This window comes from Poromitra crassiceps (assembly GCF_964638095.1).
Source record: "Poromitra crassiceps genome assembly, chromosome: 1".
NCBI classification, from domain to species: domain Eukaryota; kingdom Metazoa; phylum Chordata; class Actinopteri; order Beryciformes; family Melamphaidae; genus Poromitra; species Poromitra crassiceps.
Genome location: NC_139623.1, coordinates 79083321 through 79102580, shown reverse-complemented (window position 1 = coordinate 79102580; position 19260 = coordinate 79083321). Strand labels below are relative to the sequence as shown.

Sequence of the window (19260 nt, the reverse complement as noted above, 5' to 3'; positions counted from 1 at the left end):
CTCATGATTCATTATGTAGCTGGTCAGCTTGTTTTGAAGCTTAAATCTATATAAGGATTTTACAAGAAATTAATTGGGAATTCACTTCCTGAGGTCCTATGCGGACCCTAGAAGGGGGCAGAACTTAGGCACTCTATAATGTAAACCTTGAAACCTTGACATCTGTTAACTGGTTTATTGGTTCGGCGGCAACAGTGAGACTCAGTCACAGGGTATCAAGGGTTCGTCTAAACAGATTAATCTGAACAACACCTTAAACACACAGTATGGACAATAGTAGGATTAATGTAATGTAAACATAGCTACTAGTTGTAGGAAAGGTCTACTGAGAGAGAACACTCACATGGCCAAAGAACAGGAAAGGGAGGAGGAAGGTCAAACCTCTCCACATCCAGGACTGGAAACCCTCTGAACAAAAGGAGATTCAGGAGAGGAGAAAGACTGAGCTGAATTTAACTCATGCTTTTTACAGGTCATTCTTACTGCATCTTCAGGAGGTGCAGTACATACTAGGGATGTCGACGGTTAACTGTTAACCGTTTAACCGCCGAGAACGTCATTGGTCGGTTAAGCATGTCAGTCAAATGGTTAATTTGCATATAAAATTTACATACGCGTTGTAAATCTATGTCCGCCCCTGCACACGCGTGCTCGAGATGTGCTCACGTCAGTCAGCAGGCTGGTTCTTTCAAAGGAGAAAGCTCTCTGACTTCACACCCAGCCCCCCTCTGCTTTGAGCAGACAGGAGAAGTGCGATGCTGCTCTTCAATGTTTTAGAGTGCCAGGCGGTGGAAGACATTTCTCCCTGACGCCCTGTACAGGCTACAGCGAGCCAGTCATGCTCCTTCCCTTCTGTATTCCAACCGCTGTCATGAAACCGTGAGGTTACTTTCACATATGTGTTTGGGATTGCTCCTCGTGTTTCAAGCAACAAGCTGCGTCTTCCACATCGATTCTACTGAGGAATATTATCCACACTTTTAACGTATAAGTGCAGAGAGTTCCCCAAACTTTTGAGTAGCCAGTCAGATTGAAAAAGTAGCCGGATCATGTTCGCGGCGTTTGTTCCAGTGGTCCTTTTCCCAATTAATAAACAAACCTCAAATATGTATCCATGAGTGTGGCAATTGAAATAATACAAATACACATTCTTATAAAAGGCCCAATGCTCAATTTAATTATAAATAAAACAATATCCATATTGCAAAACACAAACAGGCAATGTATATTTTTAAGAACAAAGAAAATACTAATAACTCTATGTTTCCCACAGGATTTGGAGAGATTGTGGTGGGTGGACCTTGCTTGGACCCTCTTGGGGGGTTCGGGGGGCCATGCCCCCTGTAAGATCTTTTTTTACATTTTAAACTAAAATGCATGAATCTGGTTCACTTTGAGAACCAATTTAAGAGGCTAGATCAGGGGTGGGCAATTCTTTTTCATGGGGGGCCACATGAGAAACCCAGATTGTTGCCGGGGGCCGAAAGAATATTGTCATGCCGTAACCCAGGAACTTTGATGATAGAGAGGACCACAAAAAAATGTCCTCGCTACCAGACGGCCAGATTTTGCTGAGGGTTGGGGGCTGAACAGCGCTGGCGCCATGACGCCTTCAGGCGTCATGGCATCTGGCATAGACATTTTCCAGTAGGTGCGCTGCCTGGAGCAGCTTGACATAGTGTGAGATTCTTCGTTCTCCCTCGTAAAACCTAGGTTGTAGGACAACCCCAACGATTACAAGGTCAATGCAAACATGCGAGCATACGTTGTTTCACCTCGGTTGGCACGAATGAGGTGAAAGAAGCAAAATTTTGCAGTGCATATTTGCTCAAGTTGATATTTTTCAACTTTACAGAGTAAATTGCAAGTGACATCAAATGCAAGTGATGTGATTGAACCTTTTGGGTAAAGACAAAACGTGGAGCCCTGCCCCTGAGTAACAGAAAAACTCTGGGCTTCCTCCATTGACGCAGGTCTTCAATCCAAAATGTCTGATGACAAACTGGTTGAGACACTGCTCCATCATGATGTTTCCATATCCCGAGATGATAACGCCTCCATACACACTGCTGGTTTCACCAACACCAGGATGAGGTCAAGTCAGCAGATCTAAACATCATTAAAGTCAAGGCCATAGCCACCGATTCAACATTGGGGTGGGATGGTTGCTGGCGCCCGCAGGGCGAAAAAAAAATTGGCCACTTGGAAGCCAGATTAGAGGAATATTAACATTAAGATTAGACTGTTGTGATGTCATTATTCAGTCGCCTTTTCTCACTCACCTGTCACCTCTCCCTGCCCTGAGTTAGGGTTATTTTTGTCATTTTGTGCCCAGACAGACCAAACCAGTTTAGCCTTTAGTTTAGACAGTTTATCCAACCTGTTCCCACTCCAATACATCTAATAATATATATCGTCACTGCTCTGTCACACACCTTGTGCACACAGACGCACTGTTAAACAAGCTGTTGCACCTCAGGTGTATTATGGAACGCACACGGACACACCTGGTCGGGGTGAGGCAAAGGTCAAGTTACGCTGTGGAGTTGGAGGCTGGAGCTGGAGCTATGGACTAGGGACATCTTAGTTCAAATTGGCTAAGTGGGCTCTGTCTGTCTGTCTGAGTGGTGTCAGTCACGATTTGGTGCGCTGATGGGAACCCGACATAGCGCAGTGCCGAATTTCTTGCAATTCGACCAATCAGAACACTGCTTTCACGTCTCTCGAGAACCGTCCGTCTGTGCATCTGAAATAGCTTAGTCAGTGACTAACAAATCAACACAAGGTAGCAGCTTACATATTAATAAAGAAAAGCACAGCAGCTCACAGTATGAATGAATGAACAAGTGATCCTAATCAGACACACAGACTGGTGTGCATTTTCCAACATGACTGACAAGACTTCATAACAAAGAGAAACCCAACAGTTAAAGCTACAGTACTTACTCACCCATTAGAAGTCCATGCCAGAGCCTTTCTCTGCTCCTACTGAACGTCCATTTGAACCAACATTGCTACATTAGCATTTGAGCTAAATGAGCTATCCAAGCCAACCAAAACCTAATCCAATGTCGTCAGTTTAGCAGTAGGCTCATCCTGTACTTGCGTCCAGGGTTGCGTCTTCTCCCCCTGGCTCTTCTCCATCTACACCAACCTCCTAACATCCCACCACAGCTCAGTTTCCTTTTTCAAATATGCCGACGAGCGACGACACCACCATAACCGGACTCATCACCAACAATAACGAGGATCATTACCGTAATCAAGTGGCCCAAGCTGTCACTTGGTGCCAGGACAATAATCTACATCTCAACACATCCAAAACCAAAGAAATCATCACAGACTTCAGACGGAACACCCCCCAAGACACCCCTCTACATCTCCGGACAACCCATAACTACCACAGACAGATACAAATTCCTGGGCACCCACATCAGCAACACACTCAAATGGGACAATAACACCGGTCACATAATCAAAAAGGCCAATCAAAGACTATTCCACCTCCGGCAGCTCAAAAAATTAAAAATCAAACGCAATCTCCTCCTCCAGTTCTACACAGCCATCCTCGAAAGCATCCTCACCTCTTCCATAACAGTCTGGTACGGCAGTCTGGACAGTCATTCACGAAACAAACTACAACGCATAATCAAAAAAGCTTCAAAAATCATAGGCACCCCACTCCCATCACTAGACTCACTCTACCATAAACGCACAATCACAAGAGCACAAAAGATAATTTCTGACTCATCTCATCCAGCTGACCACCTGTTCCAACTGCTGCCCTCTGGCCGGCGCTATAGATCCATTTCCACCAAAACAAGCCGGTTCAAAAACAGCTTTTTCCCCACTGCCATCAGGTCACTGAACTCCACTCACTCCTGAAGCAATACCCCATCCATAATTTCTGTTCATGTTGAATGTCCTTTATTTGTCTTTATATGCTACGTCTGTGTATTGTTTTCATATCTGTACTGTCCATGTTTTTTCTGCTGACACAATAGCTAATGTGCTATAATATAATATGCTGTACCAAAAGCCAGTGTTGGGAGTAACTAGTTACTAAGTAACTAGTTACTGTAACTTAACTACTTTTTTCAGTAACTAGTTAAGTACTAAGTACTAGTTAGTAATCTAACTAATTACTTTTTCAAATTCAGTAACTCAGTTACAGTTACTAAAATAGTAACTGGGCTAGTTACTAGTTACTTTAGGACATGAAAATAACGGACAACTTCAGAAGACTATCCGGTTTCTGATGCTCAGACCTAGTCCGGGGAGAGAGCTGCAGCTGCAGCCAGAGCCCCAGAGGCTAATGACCTTGAGTAGGCTATAAGCCCCAGAGGCTAATGACCTTGAGTAGGCTATAAGCCCCAGAGGTTAATGACCTTGATAGGCTATAAGCCTCCCCAGTAAGCGAATGTTCAATGCCTCACGGTGGCACAGCAACACTAACATAATGTGTGCATTAATAAGACAATCAAAGCAGACTTTTAAAAGTAACGCAAAAGTTACTTTCACTAGTAACTAATTACTTTGAAATAACTGCTAACTTTAAAGTAATTAAATTACCTTTTGAGAGAAGTAACTAGTAACTGTAACTAATTACCAATTTTCAGTAACTTGCCCAACACTGCCGAAAGCAAATTCTGCCGACTTTGTTGTGCAGTCCTTAATAAATGAATCTGAATCTACTCCTTTCCCCTTCTTCTTTGAGCACTGCACTCTGGGCTTGCTAAACCCTGACGTCATCTGCTATTCATTTATGTTTACTTTTGCTACTAGGAGATCCAAGCAAGTTCTGACAGAGAGCAATGCCATTGGAGCATTGGACAAACACATTTGCATATTTCCCCCAGCATGCCTTGTTCCTTACAAACTTTTGACATGAAAGTACCCAAATTAAATAAGTGGTGGGTGGCAATAATCATTAGCCTATTCTTAGTTAAACATGCAGTTTTGGAACATTCAATAAAGACAAATAAAAAATAGACTATGACTCGACACCCTAAGTGATACACACATGGTATGAGAGTGGTATATATACCCATCACATCAATATCCATTTCAGTGTCGAATGGTTAGTTCCTTGCTCTGCTCTCCCCTAGGAGCTGGCTCGCGCTGTGCACCGGAGCAGCCATATCGTGCAGTAAATCTGTTTTCTTATTTTTTAACATCAATTTATTGGGGGGGGGACACATTTGATCAGGCTTAAATATTGGTGGGGATTTGTCCTTCTCAATGTATATTGCCGTTACGGCCTTGATTCAAGTAGATTTTCACTACCCCTGTGTAGCGAAAATCGTCTGGTATTAAATATTGAACATTTAATGTACAGATCTCTCCTCTCCAGAGGTCACAGGAACTGACCTCTGGCTGCAAACTGCATCTGGGGGGAGCCAAAAAGGGCCCAAGGCACCAGCCTGTCTGGAAATACCAAAGGAGTGACTTTTAACACATTCACTGCCAGCCGTTTTTCCAATACTGTAGTTAGCTTCTGCCAGAGGTTTTTTTTGAGGATTCTGGCTCATCTTTCAAGAGCCGAGGATTCGTTTCTGTTAGGATTTTGTGAACACACAATATCTCAAAAGAACTAATAGAATGTGTGCTTTCTCTGTCTAAAAGAGTTAGTTTGTAGAGTTAGTAGTTATGTAAGCATTAGCAGTTGAATACAGCATGGTTTCAGCGTCTGAAAATTTATTCTGAGATAAACGGCTTTTTGTGAAATTCGATAGAACAGTCACTTTAACCATTCATTTTTGGCATCAGTAAGACGTCAGACATCTAAACAATAGTTTTGAACAGTAATTTCCTCCATAACAGCAGGAAACACCCCTCTCCTTCAAACTCCTCCCTCCGTGTGTGTTCTTCTTGGCTGCAGCGGGCGTGTCACAAGCTCGTTTCTGTTGCTGCTGTAACCTCGCGTCACCAGGCTCACTGCTTTGCTGCTGCTGTGCCTGTCTGCTGGCGGCCGCTGGGCAAGTGTGGATGGGATCGCTCGTTTCTTGGGGTTCTGAGAGCTTTGATGAAGCTTTTGCGATTCTGGTCTTATTTATGCTGCGTGTTTCAAAGTGTGTTCCACCCGTAATCTATTATGCAAATTTGCAAAACCCCACCGCCAGCTCCCAAGCGCTAAAGCGTTTTCGCCAATCCATTTTCATGAGAATGGCTTCCTCACACTGCTTTTTGCTTGCCTTCCTCTAGAATGGAGAGCACTGTCGCCACTTAGTGGGTCGGTGGAATGGGTTGTACACGTTCGGTAGCTCCAATATTTTTATAGGAGACGTGGGGGGCATTGATCCACGTAGCACGTCTCAACTCGTCATTGGCAGTCAACCGTTGGATTTTTTTTGACGAGTCAACTCGCCATTGGCAGTGAACGTGTTAACTGTTGACGAAAAACACAGTTCAAACTGAAGTGACCGTCCTGTCCGGTTAGCGGAGATTTAGTTCAGAGGTCACACAAAGCTGACCTCTGGACCGGAAACACACTCGTACGCACACACATGCGACTTTAAGAGCGGACTTCAGGAGCGTGTACAGTACATGCAAGTCATGGGGTGTTTGGTATCAATATTCTCCGAATCGCAAGCCAAACTGACCTATGTAGGTTGTGAGCATGCTGAATAATGCTTTCTAAATGTACAAAATTGTCCCATCTTTCTTAAGCCTCTTCCCAGACAGGGGTCATCAAATGGGGGGGTTTGGGCAAAGCAATAAAACCGACTCAACATTCCTTTGCCAAGGAAGACCAGGCTTGTGTGTGTAAGGGTCTAGAGTGGAACTCACTATCCTCAGGATTCTACATTTTGTCAAGTTAATTAGTATCACGTACTTAATAAATAGGAATGTATAGTGTGTTAATGTGTGTGTGACATTAAGATATGGTTTTGTTGCTTACGTGTATACAAGATTTGGTAAAGATATGTGTTCCAGAAATAGTTTTGGTTTATTCCTTAAATATAAAGATACACCACACATGTTTGATTTCAAAATAATCAGAATAATGTGTGATGTAATTATGAAAGTGTCATGGCCATGAAGTCATTTGATGAGATGTTTTAAGCATGTGATAAGTTTTAAGGGAAAGAGGTAGATGTTTTTCTCGCCGCTGGTCCCTGGATAAACAGTCATAAATCTGTCTTGGGCCATCCAGTGTAACAAGACCAATGTCTATATATATCTAGTCTCGGCTCCCAGACGTTTGGTGAGCTGCGCCACCAAACGTCTGGGAATTTCACTGTCAGAAACTGTCTGTCCGAGCCCGGCGAGAACGGCCGGCAGCAGACACGCCTACATTTATTATTAGAATTTTATTTGGTAGCGGCAATGCCATTTATCATAGTCCTAACACAGAGCATGAAGCTGATATGCTCCAAACAAAATTTATAGCTGTTGTTTATTTTACAATAATGTTTCCTACCCGGAAGTGGTCCGCTTGCTACTGTGAGTCATCAGCAGGCTCTGTAACGTTAGCCCCGGGAGTCTGGCTTATCGCTGGGGGAAAGACCTCTAGCCGCCGGGGCCGGATGAAACACGTCCTATTAACAGGTTATGTTTGTTTCTAAGTGATTAATATGTTTCTCCGCAAACGCGGCGATGTTTTGCGAGACACTGGTTCTGCATGAGCGTCACTGCGCCCAGCAAGCAGGCCCGCCCACAACACTCATGATTGGTTCTCCGATGCAAGGCTTCCAACAGCGCCACCTAACGTTATGCAAAGATTTAAATAGTAATATTCTCAGTCTTACAGGAGTGAAACGGATTAAGACTGAGGGCTGAGTCTAATATATATCTATCTATCTAGTTATCTATTTACCTCTCTCTTTTCCATCTATATTTTGTTTTTCTCACACCAAGAGTGATGTCAAGAAATATAAATAAGTTTGTAAAAGAAGTACATAGTTTAGTTAAGTTCTATAAATAGTGAAAATTACTATTCTGAATGTATCTCATTGGCATAAAGGAGGGCTATGTTGCAAGGGGCGTTCCCTGCCCTTTCTCCTGACACAGGGCTCCCTAACAGAACTTGGGCAGACGAAAGAAGAACTTTGGCACAACAACAAGGACTTTTTAGAACAGGCAGAGCCCTCTGGATTCAAGATGTAGTCCTATACTTTTAGGCCTCAAAAGATGCCATGCTTTTTGAAGGCCATTGCAGCTTTCACCAAACCAAATGGTGATTGTCTCATATAATTCTGCCACCAACAAAGAGGGTCACGTGGCCCTATCGAGGAAGGACCGCTGCTCCAGACCGCTGTACTGAGCCGGCCGTCTTCCCACAAATAGGCACGCTGACTCTTAAGGATGGCTTTTCAGTTCCAGACGATATAGCTTTCCAAGAGTGGAAACAGATTTCAAGGAAAACCTGGCTCTCATTGAACTAAATATAGTGAGATTAGATACCTTTTGTTGCTTTATTTTTGATAGGTGAAGCTTAAATAATTTTTGATTATCCCTTTTATAATTGCCATTACCAGAGGCGATTCCCTTTTTCGACGGGAAAAGATCCTTTAACCCAGTGGTTCTCAAATGGGGGTCCGCGGACCCCCAGGGGTCCGTGGCACTTTGCCAGGGGGTCCGCGAAAAGTTTTCAAGTACATTTTTTTTTTTTTTTTTTAACACATTCACTGCCAGCCGTTTTTTTTTTTTTACTGTAGGTAGCTTCTGCCAAAGGTTTTTTTTGAGGATTCTGGCTCATCTTTCAAGACCCGAGGATTCTTTTCTGCTAAGATTTTGTGAACACAAAATATCTCAAAAGAACTAATAGAATGTGTGCTTTCTCTGTCTAAAAGAGTTAGTTTGTAGAGTTAGTAGTTATGTAGGCATTAGCACTTGAATACAGCATGGTTTCAGCGTCTGAAAATTTAAGCTGAGATAAATAGCTTTTTGTGAAATTCGATAGAACAGTCACTTTAACCATTCATTTTTGGCATCAGTAAGACGTCAGACATCTAAACAATAGTTTTGAACAGTAATTTCCTCCATAACAGCAGGAAACCCCCCTCTCCTTCAAACTCCTCCCTCCGTGTGTGTTCTTCTTGGCTGCAGCGGGCGTGTCACAAGCTCGTTTCTGCTGCTGCTGCTGCTGCTCCTGTCTGCTGGCGGCCGCTGGGCAAGTCTGGATGGGCTCGCTCGTTTCTTGGGGTTTCGGTTGAGAGCTTTGATGAAGCTTTTGCGATTCTGGTCTTATTTATGCTGCGTGTTTCAAAGTGTGTTGCACCCATAATCTATTATGCAAATTTGCAATCCCCCACCGCCAGCAACCAGCGCGAAAACGAAAGCGTTTTCGCCAATCCATTTTACAGTATGAGAATGGTTTCATCGCGCGTTCCCCTGCAGTTTTGGGTCGGCTTTTTCTAGTCTGGAGAGCACTGTTGCCACTTAGTGGGTCGGTGGAATGGGTTGTACACGTTCGGTGGCTCCCATATTTATATAGAAGATGTAAAAGGGTTAGATGCACATCCCACCGTCAAATTTTTTTTTTTTTTTTTGACGTATCAATACGTCATTGGCAGTCAACAGTTGGATTTTTTTTGACGTATCAACACGTCATTGGCAGTGTTAATAAAATGCTACATGTTACTTATTCCTTCTCAAACTACTTCCTACATGATGCTAGTCTATCAAAATATCTTGGGTGTCATTGATTGTGTTGCATAGTGGTTTTCTGTACTGTTGACAAATTGTGATATTGTAAGTCGCTTTGGATAAAACAAAAGTGTCTGCTAAATGACGTAATGTAAATGTAATGTAATAAAAAAATATATATATATATATTTTTTGCAAAATCTTCATAGTTCAACGAAAATAGTTTATGCTATAAATCTAAAATGGTTCATTGATTACATTCTAATAACAAACCTATCAAATTAAAAGTCAAGCACGTTACCGTGGAAACAATTAAGCTTAGCCCAAAATCACAAATCAGAATGAGGGGGTCCCCGGTATATTTTCTATCTTGTAAGGGGTCCTTGGCTGAAAAACAGTTGAGAACCTCTGCTTTAACCAAGATGATCATTAAAAGACAATTGAACCAACAGCCAGCCGGCCTCTGGGACCCCCTCGTCTGCCTGTCCAAGAGCAGACACGCCGCCCGTCGTCGCCATGACAACCCAGGCCGCACCAGGCCAGAGAGAGGAGTCAGCCGGCTTGTTCAGCCTCCCCACGTCAGGCAAAGTGACCACACGTCTTTCTGCTTATTTTGAGAGTGCTGTGAAGATATAGGCCCCTATTCTCCCACAGGCCTTCGGCGCTAAAACGGGCCTTAAACGCAAAAAAAACGTGCCTTGCGCCTGCCTCGGGAAGATATCAATATGGCTTTACGCTGCCAAATGCGCTTTAGGCCGAATGGGCGTGGCGCAGTCCCAGAATGGGCCAGAATGGGCGTGTCGGCCTTAAATGCCGGCGTAATGATATCTTCCCACCTGGCGTAAATTTAGCGCTTTGCGCTTTTGAAAACCAGGCCTATTCAGTGCGCTGGTTGCGTGGAGCGTTCCTCTGGCTCTCCTCTGTCACTCTTCTCTGTGTCACTCCCTCTCTCTTGCTCATATCAGTCTGACAGGCACAATACGACTCTCTCTCTGTGACTCCCTCGCTCAGACAGACACAACACATAGCAGCACGCAGCTTCCCATAGGAAAAATAAGTTGTAAGTTCAGTGCCTGGCATGTCCCAGCATGCATTGTGATGCTCCATTTAGCTACTAAATAGCAACCAAATAAGCCGAAATAGATATAAAAGGTAGTTCTAAATAATGTGTAATGGTAACACAACCTGCAATTTTAGAACATTTCAATATTGGACCAAATAAAACATCGAAATGAAAACACCACCCATGTGAAACATATATGTCCTCCTGGGCCTATATATACCCCTTGTCGATTTAACGTGATTTAGATAAGTGACAGCGGAACGCGCTTCTACTGGCATCTGCTATACTGTGATGTCTGCTCCAATAACTTGGCCCTATTTCACATTTAGTTTTACAATAAAAACACATTTATGCAATGACTTTACATAATGTAGGGTATATTTATGTGCATCATCCTTCCTGCAGCAGGCGAGAGAAAATGATATCTTTCTGGACAAACTTTCACCAATCTAATAGGCTATATTTTTCTACCTGATGCATTTAGAAAATTCTTTTCACTTTGATCTTGCTATAGTGTAGGGTATTTACATGCTTGCAGTATTTAAACTGCAGTTAGATTGGTTTGAGAAGCATAATAATATGGAATAATAGCCTATATATGGAGACAGACAGACTGGATGAAGGGAGGGGGGGGGGGCAGAGCGCTTGGCTTTTGTCTGGTTTTGCTGGACCACTGGAATTGGAGCTTAAGGCAAGCGTGCGATTCGTTTATTGCACTTATCCAATGAGCATGACGGTGCATAATTTTACGCTTAAAAGGCGTGGTTGTAATGCTTTAGGCTGCGTGTAGCGCCAACACGAAGATATCAAGTGCGCTGGTCCACGGCCACTGATTTGCGCAGCGCCAGGCGCTCGGCCTAGAAACAACGCTGATGCAACGATAGGGGCCATAGAGTAACTTAGAATACTCACCTATTGAATTAGAATATGTATTTAATTAGGTTAGGTTTAAACTAGGCTTTCTTTGAATACCTTATTTCCTTTCTTTCACTTTTCTCCTACTTCCTTACCTCTCAATCGAACAAGGTGTTATGCATAATGCTGTGATTTTACTATTTGGTGGATTAAATAAACGCATTCTGTTTTGAAGTTAAACACGTGTTCATTGCTTGTTATAATAATATCAGTCGATTAAAGATCTCCTTCCTTAGAACTGATTCTGATTTCACTGTGACCTACGGCAGTGGTAATATAAAATTTACTTATCAACGTGGTGGTGCCCCTGAGGATTTTGATATTAGCCTATTGAATCAATAGGGATATCAAAACCCATATTTCTATCTAAATTCCTTACACCTGGCCTGGTTGAAACCATCCGGATCCGTGAACTCACATTCTGTTTGGTTACAGGAGTTCACGTGACCGGATGGATCCGTGAACTCACGTTCTGTTTCGTTACGGGAGTTCACGTGACCGGATGGTTTACCAGGCTAGATTCCCACCTGCTCCATCTATCAAAGAACTGGAGGCTTTGTTTCTTGAAGCAAGGTCCAGTATCTCCTACACACATTTCAGCATGCAGGATGACAGCAGGACAAGGACTGAAGCTGTTCTGAAAGAGGAGGACCTACTTTGGCCTTACTAGCTACTTCATACATTGTTAGGTCTTTGTCCACCTCCTGTTTCCCGAGCACCACCATGTGCATATGGTGTATATTTGTGTAAAAGCAATGAAATAAAACAAAACTAATAACACTCACCGACTGTCAAGTCCATAGTGTGACTTTCTCCCAATGCTCTCAGCCTGTATAGACAGCCACTCTGGTAGTAGTACTGGAGAAACTGAACAAAGCCTAAGTTGCAAAAAGAAAGCAGTGTTTTAAAAGCATGAAGTATATTGTTTTTTTATTTAAAAAATATTCCGGGGCATCCAGGTAGTGTAGCGGTAGATTCCCTGCCTACCAACACAAGGGTCGCAGGTTCGCGCCCCTGTGTTACCTCCGGCTTGGTCGGGCGTCCATACAGGTACGATTGGCTGTGTCTGCGGGTGGGAACCCGGATTAACGGTATGCATCCTCCTGGTCTCCTGGTCGCTGCACTAGCACCTCCTCTGGTCGCTCGGTGGGCCTGTTCGGGGGGACTGGGGAAGGAACTGCTGGGAATTGCGTGATCCTTCCATGTGCTACGTCCTACCGGTGAGGCTCCCCGCTGTCAGGTGAAAAGAAGCGGCTGGCAACTGCACATGTGTTGGAGGAAGCATGGTGCTAGTCTACGGCTCTCCCCAGATCGGCAGAGGGTGGAGCAGCGACCGGGGCAGCAGGGCGGATCATTTGCCCAAGTACAATTGGGGAGAAAGTTGGGGGGGAAATCAGAAGGGAAAAAAAGATCACTTAGACATTGTATGTTATATGCTGCCGTGAAACATGTTTTATATGGAAGACTAAAGCACATTTTATACAGTAGTCAAATGTAATGTAAACGTTATGTAGCATGACATGTATGTAGCAAACACAGGACGAACAAGCCCGTCTTAATGAATGAATGGATGTAATCAAATTGGAAATGCTTACATCATAGTTTTTATACTTTTGCATTGATGTGCTGGTAGCATGTTGTTGAAATCGGGTAGGTGCATTTCGGGGCCTAAAACCATGATGCTATCTTCCCGAGGCAGGCACAAGGCGCGTTTTTTTTGCGTTTAACGCCAGTTTTAGCGCCTAAGGCCAGTGGGAAGATAGGGGCCCCTGTCTGTTTCTGGATCAAGTACAAAATCCTTTCACATCACCTACAAAGCCCTTCACCAACTGCTCCCCCTCCACATTTCACTGAACTCCTCTCCCCCTATCAACCCTCTCGGTCCCTCGGCTCCACCTCAGCTGGCCTCCTCTCCACCCACAAGTCAAACCTATGCAGCTTTGGGGACATCAGAGCCTTCTCCAGGGCAGCTCCCCGGCTCTGGAACTCCCTCCCCCAAGACATTAGAGAAGCAGACTCCCTTACAGTTTTCCAGAACCGCCGGCTCAAGACCCATCTCTTCTCCACCGCCTTCTCTTAGCCCCCACCCCCTCATCCATCCCTGTGTGTCTGCGGTTTGTCTGACTAACTCCACCCCTTAGTGTTTAGTGTCTAGTGTAAAGTGTCTTTGAGTCCTAGAAAAGCCCTATATATGTTTCATGTATTATTATTATTATTATTATTATTATTATTATTATTATTAATAACAAAAATCATATCGCACCAAAATGAAAGAGAAGAGAGGAACAGGAAGCCGACGCAACGACAATCACCGGTAAAAACAAACATGGATGCAACTATATACTGTAGCAGTGCAGCTGGAGGAATGGGATGTGTTGGAGCAGCTGGAGCTTAGAGAGTTTGATGCTGTCATTATCACCCTTTTCAACCAATAAGAGTCCGCGTAGACTCGATGCAAAGTTGAGATTCTTGGGGGCAGGTAGGCAACACCACAGCGGATACTCTTTTCAACCTCAAATACATGTCAATTTACATGCAAAGATGCTATTTCCATGAGAAAGTATAAAATGCACTTAGGACTGCACTGCAGGTTGACATTGAGTATCTTACTTTGGTATAGACAGTATGTTAGGAACTGGCTCCTAAACATCTGGTAGAGATCACCGTCAGGCCTGTGAACAAAGTGTACATTTGGTTAGAATGGACTTCCTGTCTACAATCTATATTTGGATTGTCTCAAAGCTTCAAAATCCTCCAACTCATCTGCTTCTCTTTACAGCTCCTTTGTGATCGGTGTAGTGACTAATTAGCCCTTTGCCGATAGCCATGGTGGTGAATGAAACGCTAACATGTGTCCTTGACGCGCATACCTTTAGTTATTAGTTGCTTGCTTCGCTCCATCTTGTTGCCGCCGTAATTCTTGAAGTGTTAGTAATTGTGCGTTGTTAATTCTATGTTTTGTGCAATTTAGTTCTGTTAATTTGATCAAATATCACCCAGTGATTGCGGTAAGAACCGTTTCATCTCCGCGTTCCAAACACACTGAAGCTACACACCTGTGCCTATTTGATACTTGATTTTGTGTGATGTAACCCATCACCGATATGTTACTGCCCCCCTAGTGGCGTGGCAGAATATTAACACCCAAATAAAAAACAAATCCAAAACCACCCATATTGGCTCCAACAATCGGAATAGATTTAATAATGGAAATCATTAAGGTATATGTGTCTGTCAATAAAGAGTTGATTGATTGATTGATATAATGGCTTTTACCAGTATTCACCTTACCACTATGCTACACGAAAAGCATAAGTGTCAAGAATATTTTGTACATTCTGTGTAACTGTATGTCTTCCTAAAGTGGATTCAATCACTCACCAAGTTAGCATGACCCCAGACAGGAAAGTCGACACATAGTGATGGAACACCCACCAACCCTTGATCCTGAAACAACATGGAGGATAGTCATTGAGGGATATGTAGTGCTGCTGGACTAAATGGCAAGGGGAAAGATTATGGCCCCTATCCTTGCATCAGCGTTGTTTCTAGGCCGAGCGCCTGGCAAATCAGCGGCAAATCAGCGCCTGGCAAATCAGTGGGCGTGGACCAGCGCACTTGATATCTTCGTGTTGGCGCTACACGCAGCCTAAAGCATTACAACCACGCCTTTTAAGCGTAAAATTATGCACCGTCATGCTCATTGGATAAGTGCAATAAACGAATCGCACGCTTGCCTTTTAAGCTCCAATTCCAGTGGTCCAGCAAAACCAGACAAAAGCCAAGCGCTCTGCCCCCCCCCCTCCCTTCATCCAGTCTGTCTGTCTCCATATATAGGCTATTATTCCATATTATTATGCTTCTCAAACCAATCTAACTGCAGTTTAAATACTGCAAGCATGTAAATACGCTATACTATAGCAAGATCAAAGTGAAAGGAATGTTCTAAAGGCATCAGCTAGAAAAATATAGCCTATCCCTATATGATGAGATTAATAGATTGGTGAAAGTTTGTCCAGAAAGATATCGTTTTCTCTCCCCTGCTAGGATGGTAGGATATGCACATAAATATAGCCTACATTATGTAAAGTCATTGCATAAATGTGTTTTTATTGTAAAACTAAAATGTGAAGTAGAGCCAATTTATTGGAGTGGACATCACAGTAGGACATGACAGAAGTGCGTTACGCTGTCACTTATCTAAATCACGTTAAATCGACAAGGGACATATATAGGCCCAGGATGACATATAGGTTTCACATAGGGTGGTGTTTTCATTTCGATGTTTTATTTGGTCCAATATTGAAATGTTCTACAATTGCAGGTTGTGTTACCATTACACATTATTTAGATTGACCTAGATCTATTTCGGCTCATTTGGTTGCTATTTAGTAGCGAAATGGAGTACCGCATTGCATGCTGGGACATTCACAGGCAGTGAACTTACAACTGCTATTTCCTATGGGACGTGTGTTGTGTCTGTCTGAGCGAGGGAGTCAGAGAGAGACAGTCGTATTGTGCCTGTCAGACTGAGGAGAGAGGGAGAGAGTGACACAGAGAAGGGTGACAGAGGATAGCCAGAGGATAGCCAGAGGGGAGCGCTCCGCGCAACTGGCGCACTGAATAGGCCTGGTTTTCAAAAGCGCTAAGCGCTAAATTTACGCCAGGTGGGAAGATATCATTACGCCGATATTTAAGGCCGACACGCCCAGTCTCGCCCATTCTGGGACTGCGCCACGCCCATTCGGCCTAAAGCGCATTTGGCAGCGTAAAGCCATATTGATATCTTCCCGAGGCAGGCGCAAGGCACGTTTTTTTGCATTTAAGGCCATTTTAGCGCCGAAGGCCTGTGGGAGAATAGGGCCCTATGACTTGAGGATGCTTGGTGTAGAGGCAAGGTTGTGTATGACATTAATGGAGAATTCTGTTTGTTTTTTACAACCTGGACCTTATTTCCAGCTTTAAATAGGATTTTTAAGTCACCCTGAGAAGTTTGGTTTGATTAGCATCAGCAGAAACAATAATCAGCTTTGATTGCCAGCTAAAAACAAGGCATACAGGGCATGTGAAATGCTAGCCTCAACGCGAGACTCTTCAGTCATTCTTCCTTCAGAGTCTTGGATGCGTGGTCCCCACAGCCACTGCAACGCCTGCTAAGTGGCTGCATGCGAGATACACGCTATCAAAACAATAAAACTGTTCCTACCTCCGAGACAATGTTGTTATCCAAGATGCAGGTGCCCTGGCACTCCCAAATAGTGCGTAGTTTCCAATACCGAGCACTTTTTCACATGGCGGAGCCAATGCTCAAAATTGTAAACTGCACTACACCCTCCCAACCACTGAGCACCGAACCGATACATCCCGTGCTGTGGAGCACCTAAAAACTTCGGCACTGGGATGTAAAAAAGTGCTCGGTATTGGAAACTACGCACTATTTGGGAGTGCCAGGGCACCTGCATCTTGGATAACAACTTTGGCTCGGAGGTACAGTTTTATTGTGATTGATAGCGTGTATATCGCGTGCAGCCTCTTAGCAGGCGTTGCAGTGGCTGTGGGGATTACGCATCAGAGACTCTGAAGGAAGAATGACTGAAGAGTCTTGCGTTGAGGCTAGTGCTTGTATTTACCTCCTGTAAATAGCTTATTTTCCGACACAGAACCTTCTTAAGTTAGGAAGGTTGTTTAGTCTTGTTTGAAGTAATGTAATGTGGTTTAATGGACACACCACAGAACCTAAATGGATATTGTTTTAATGGTTACAATTTTTATCTGTCCTTTTTTGCTTTAAAATAATTTCTTCTATAAATCACTTTGAACTGCATTTTATGTTATTAAGGGTGCTATATAAATATAGTTATTATTAATAATAATAACAATAATTATCATCATCATCATCATCATCATCATTATTGAAATCAATGGTCCAGGACCATAGGTGCGGTAACTATGTGTATTGTTGGGTTAGCTCCCAATAAATCAACTCACTGCAAGTCACTCAATTCTAGTTATGCAGGGCAGAGGAAGGGTGTGAGAGAGAGAGAGTGAGAGAGACAATGTCATCATGTGATATCTTTGCCGTCACATGAGCGTCTCAACACTTTGAGTGATAGGCATTTCAGTTCCACACTGATGCAAGCTCACACTTGCAAACCACATAACCACTGTTGATTCAAAACAGGAGTCAGGGCTCCAGGCAAGACAAAGTAAGTAACTGTCATCATATGGAAGCCAGTCTGAGCATGTGCTGCCTGCCCAAGCTGACTTCGTTATCAATCTGCCAGGACCAGGTTATGCATCATTTATAGAAAATAATAAAATCAAGGATGCAAAACACATGTATGGTAAAAAGCAACCAAGGGGCTAGCTCGTAGCTCCGTTTGTGAAGCCAATGTGGAAGTAACTTAAACCCGCATTCTTTCAAATGGCCTGCAGGAGGCAACGCCACTGGCTGCAAAACGAAGTCCGGTTACATGGAAGTGAATGGAAAAATGACCCAACTTCTGACTTGATTTATGGCCCCGGTAAGCACTTTCCTAATGAGTTTATGGTCTCAATCGCCAGGTTCAAGTCTTCTTCAATACAGCATGATGTTTACTGTAAATTATGGTCAATAGATGATACAAAATATGATGTTTTGGGGCGTGATTGACAGGTCGCCTGTCTAGTGATCGCGCAGCTCACTGATCACGGACCAATGGCTCTTCTCGTCCAAATTCACCTCACTTCTGGCTCCAAATAACCAAGATGGCGATGGTGAAAATGCCAACCTCGAGGCTTTAAAAACCGGAGTCCAAAAGTCGGATCTGGACAATTCACAAGTCACCCAAATTGACATGAAAAAAGCGACATTGGCGAAAAGTGAGTTGTTTGCATCCCTGTAAGTAATGGAAACAGTAATATTGATCCAAACCTCGAGCCGTTGCTAATGAGGATACTCTCCCGGATGGTGAGTGTGCAGTAATACCACACCAACAGGAATTTGAGTAGGGCATCTAGGGCTCTGATAGACAAAAACAATACAGAAGGAAGTCAACCAGCCCCCAAATGTGCGCGCGCACGCACGCACGCACGCGCACGCACACACACACACACACACACACACACACACACACACACACACACACACACACACACACACACACACACACACACACACACACACACACAGAAAACAATTAAAATCCTGCCATTCAAACACATGTGCAGCACTTGACGTGTCAAGAGGAATATAATTAGAAAATGCTGACTAGGACATAAAATACAAAGTTACTTGTAAAACATGACAAAACAATTTTCCGAAAGGACAAATGAACTAACTAAGACCTAACCTCAGTTAAGCAATGAATAATTGTATTGATGAATGCAATTGATAAGCCGTTCATGGTGGGAATCTTTACCTGTAGCTGAACAAAAAGCGACATGTGAAGGAGAACACGAAGAGGATGACGGTGAGGACTAATTTAAACTTCTCATATTCATCTTTGTAGGCAAATCTGTTGGGGAGGAAACAGAATGAATGATGTTATAGTGATGTTGACATAATGTACTGGTAATGTACTGGCTTCTTAAAATATCATTTGACTGCACTAAAAAGCAAAGTGCCGTACTTGGATTGTTTGTTGAGGAGTGTTACATTGACGTTTCCTAAAACAAGAGTGAGGTATAACCTAAACAGCAAAAGGAAAAAG

General features: G+C 43.4%; 1 protein-coding gene across 2 annotated transcripts in view; it reads right to left on the bottom strand.

Moving 5' to 3' along the window:
* tmem120aa (transmembrane protein 120Aa) overlaps positions 1-19260 on the bottom strand; it is a 32324-nt gene that overhangs the window by 3164 nt on the left and 9900 nt on the right. For both annotated transcript variants that reach the window (XM_083646965.1, XM_083646966.1), the window contains exons 4-10: positions 19180-19239; positions 18970-19065; positions 18483-18572; positions 14951-15016; positions 14180-14241; positions 12355-12447; positions 344-408 (exon numbers count right to left, since the gene is read on the bottom strand). In XM_083646965.1, coding sequence (XP_083503091.1) covers positions 344-408; positions 12355-12447; positions 14180-14241; positions 14951-15016; positions 18483-18572; positions 18970-19065; positions 19180-19239 — 532 coding nt within the window. The remainder of the gene's footprint in view (positions 1-343; positions 409-12354; positions 12448-14179; positions 14242-14950; positions 15017-18482; positions 18573-18969; positions 19066-19179; positions 19240-19260) is intronic.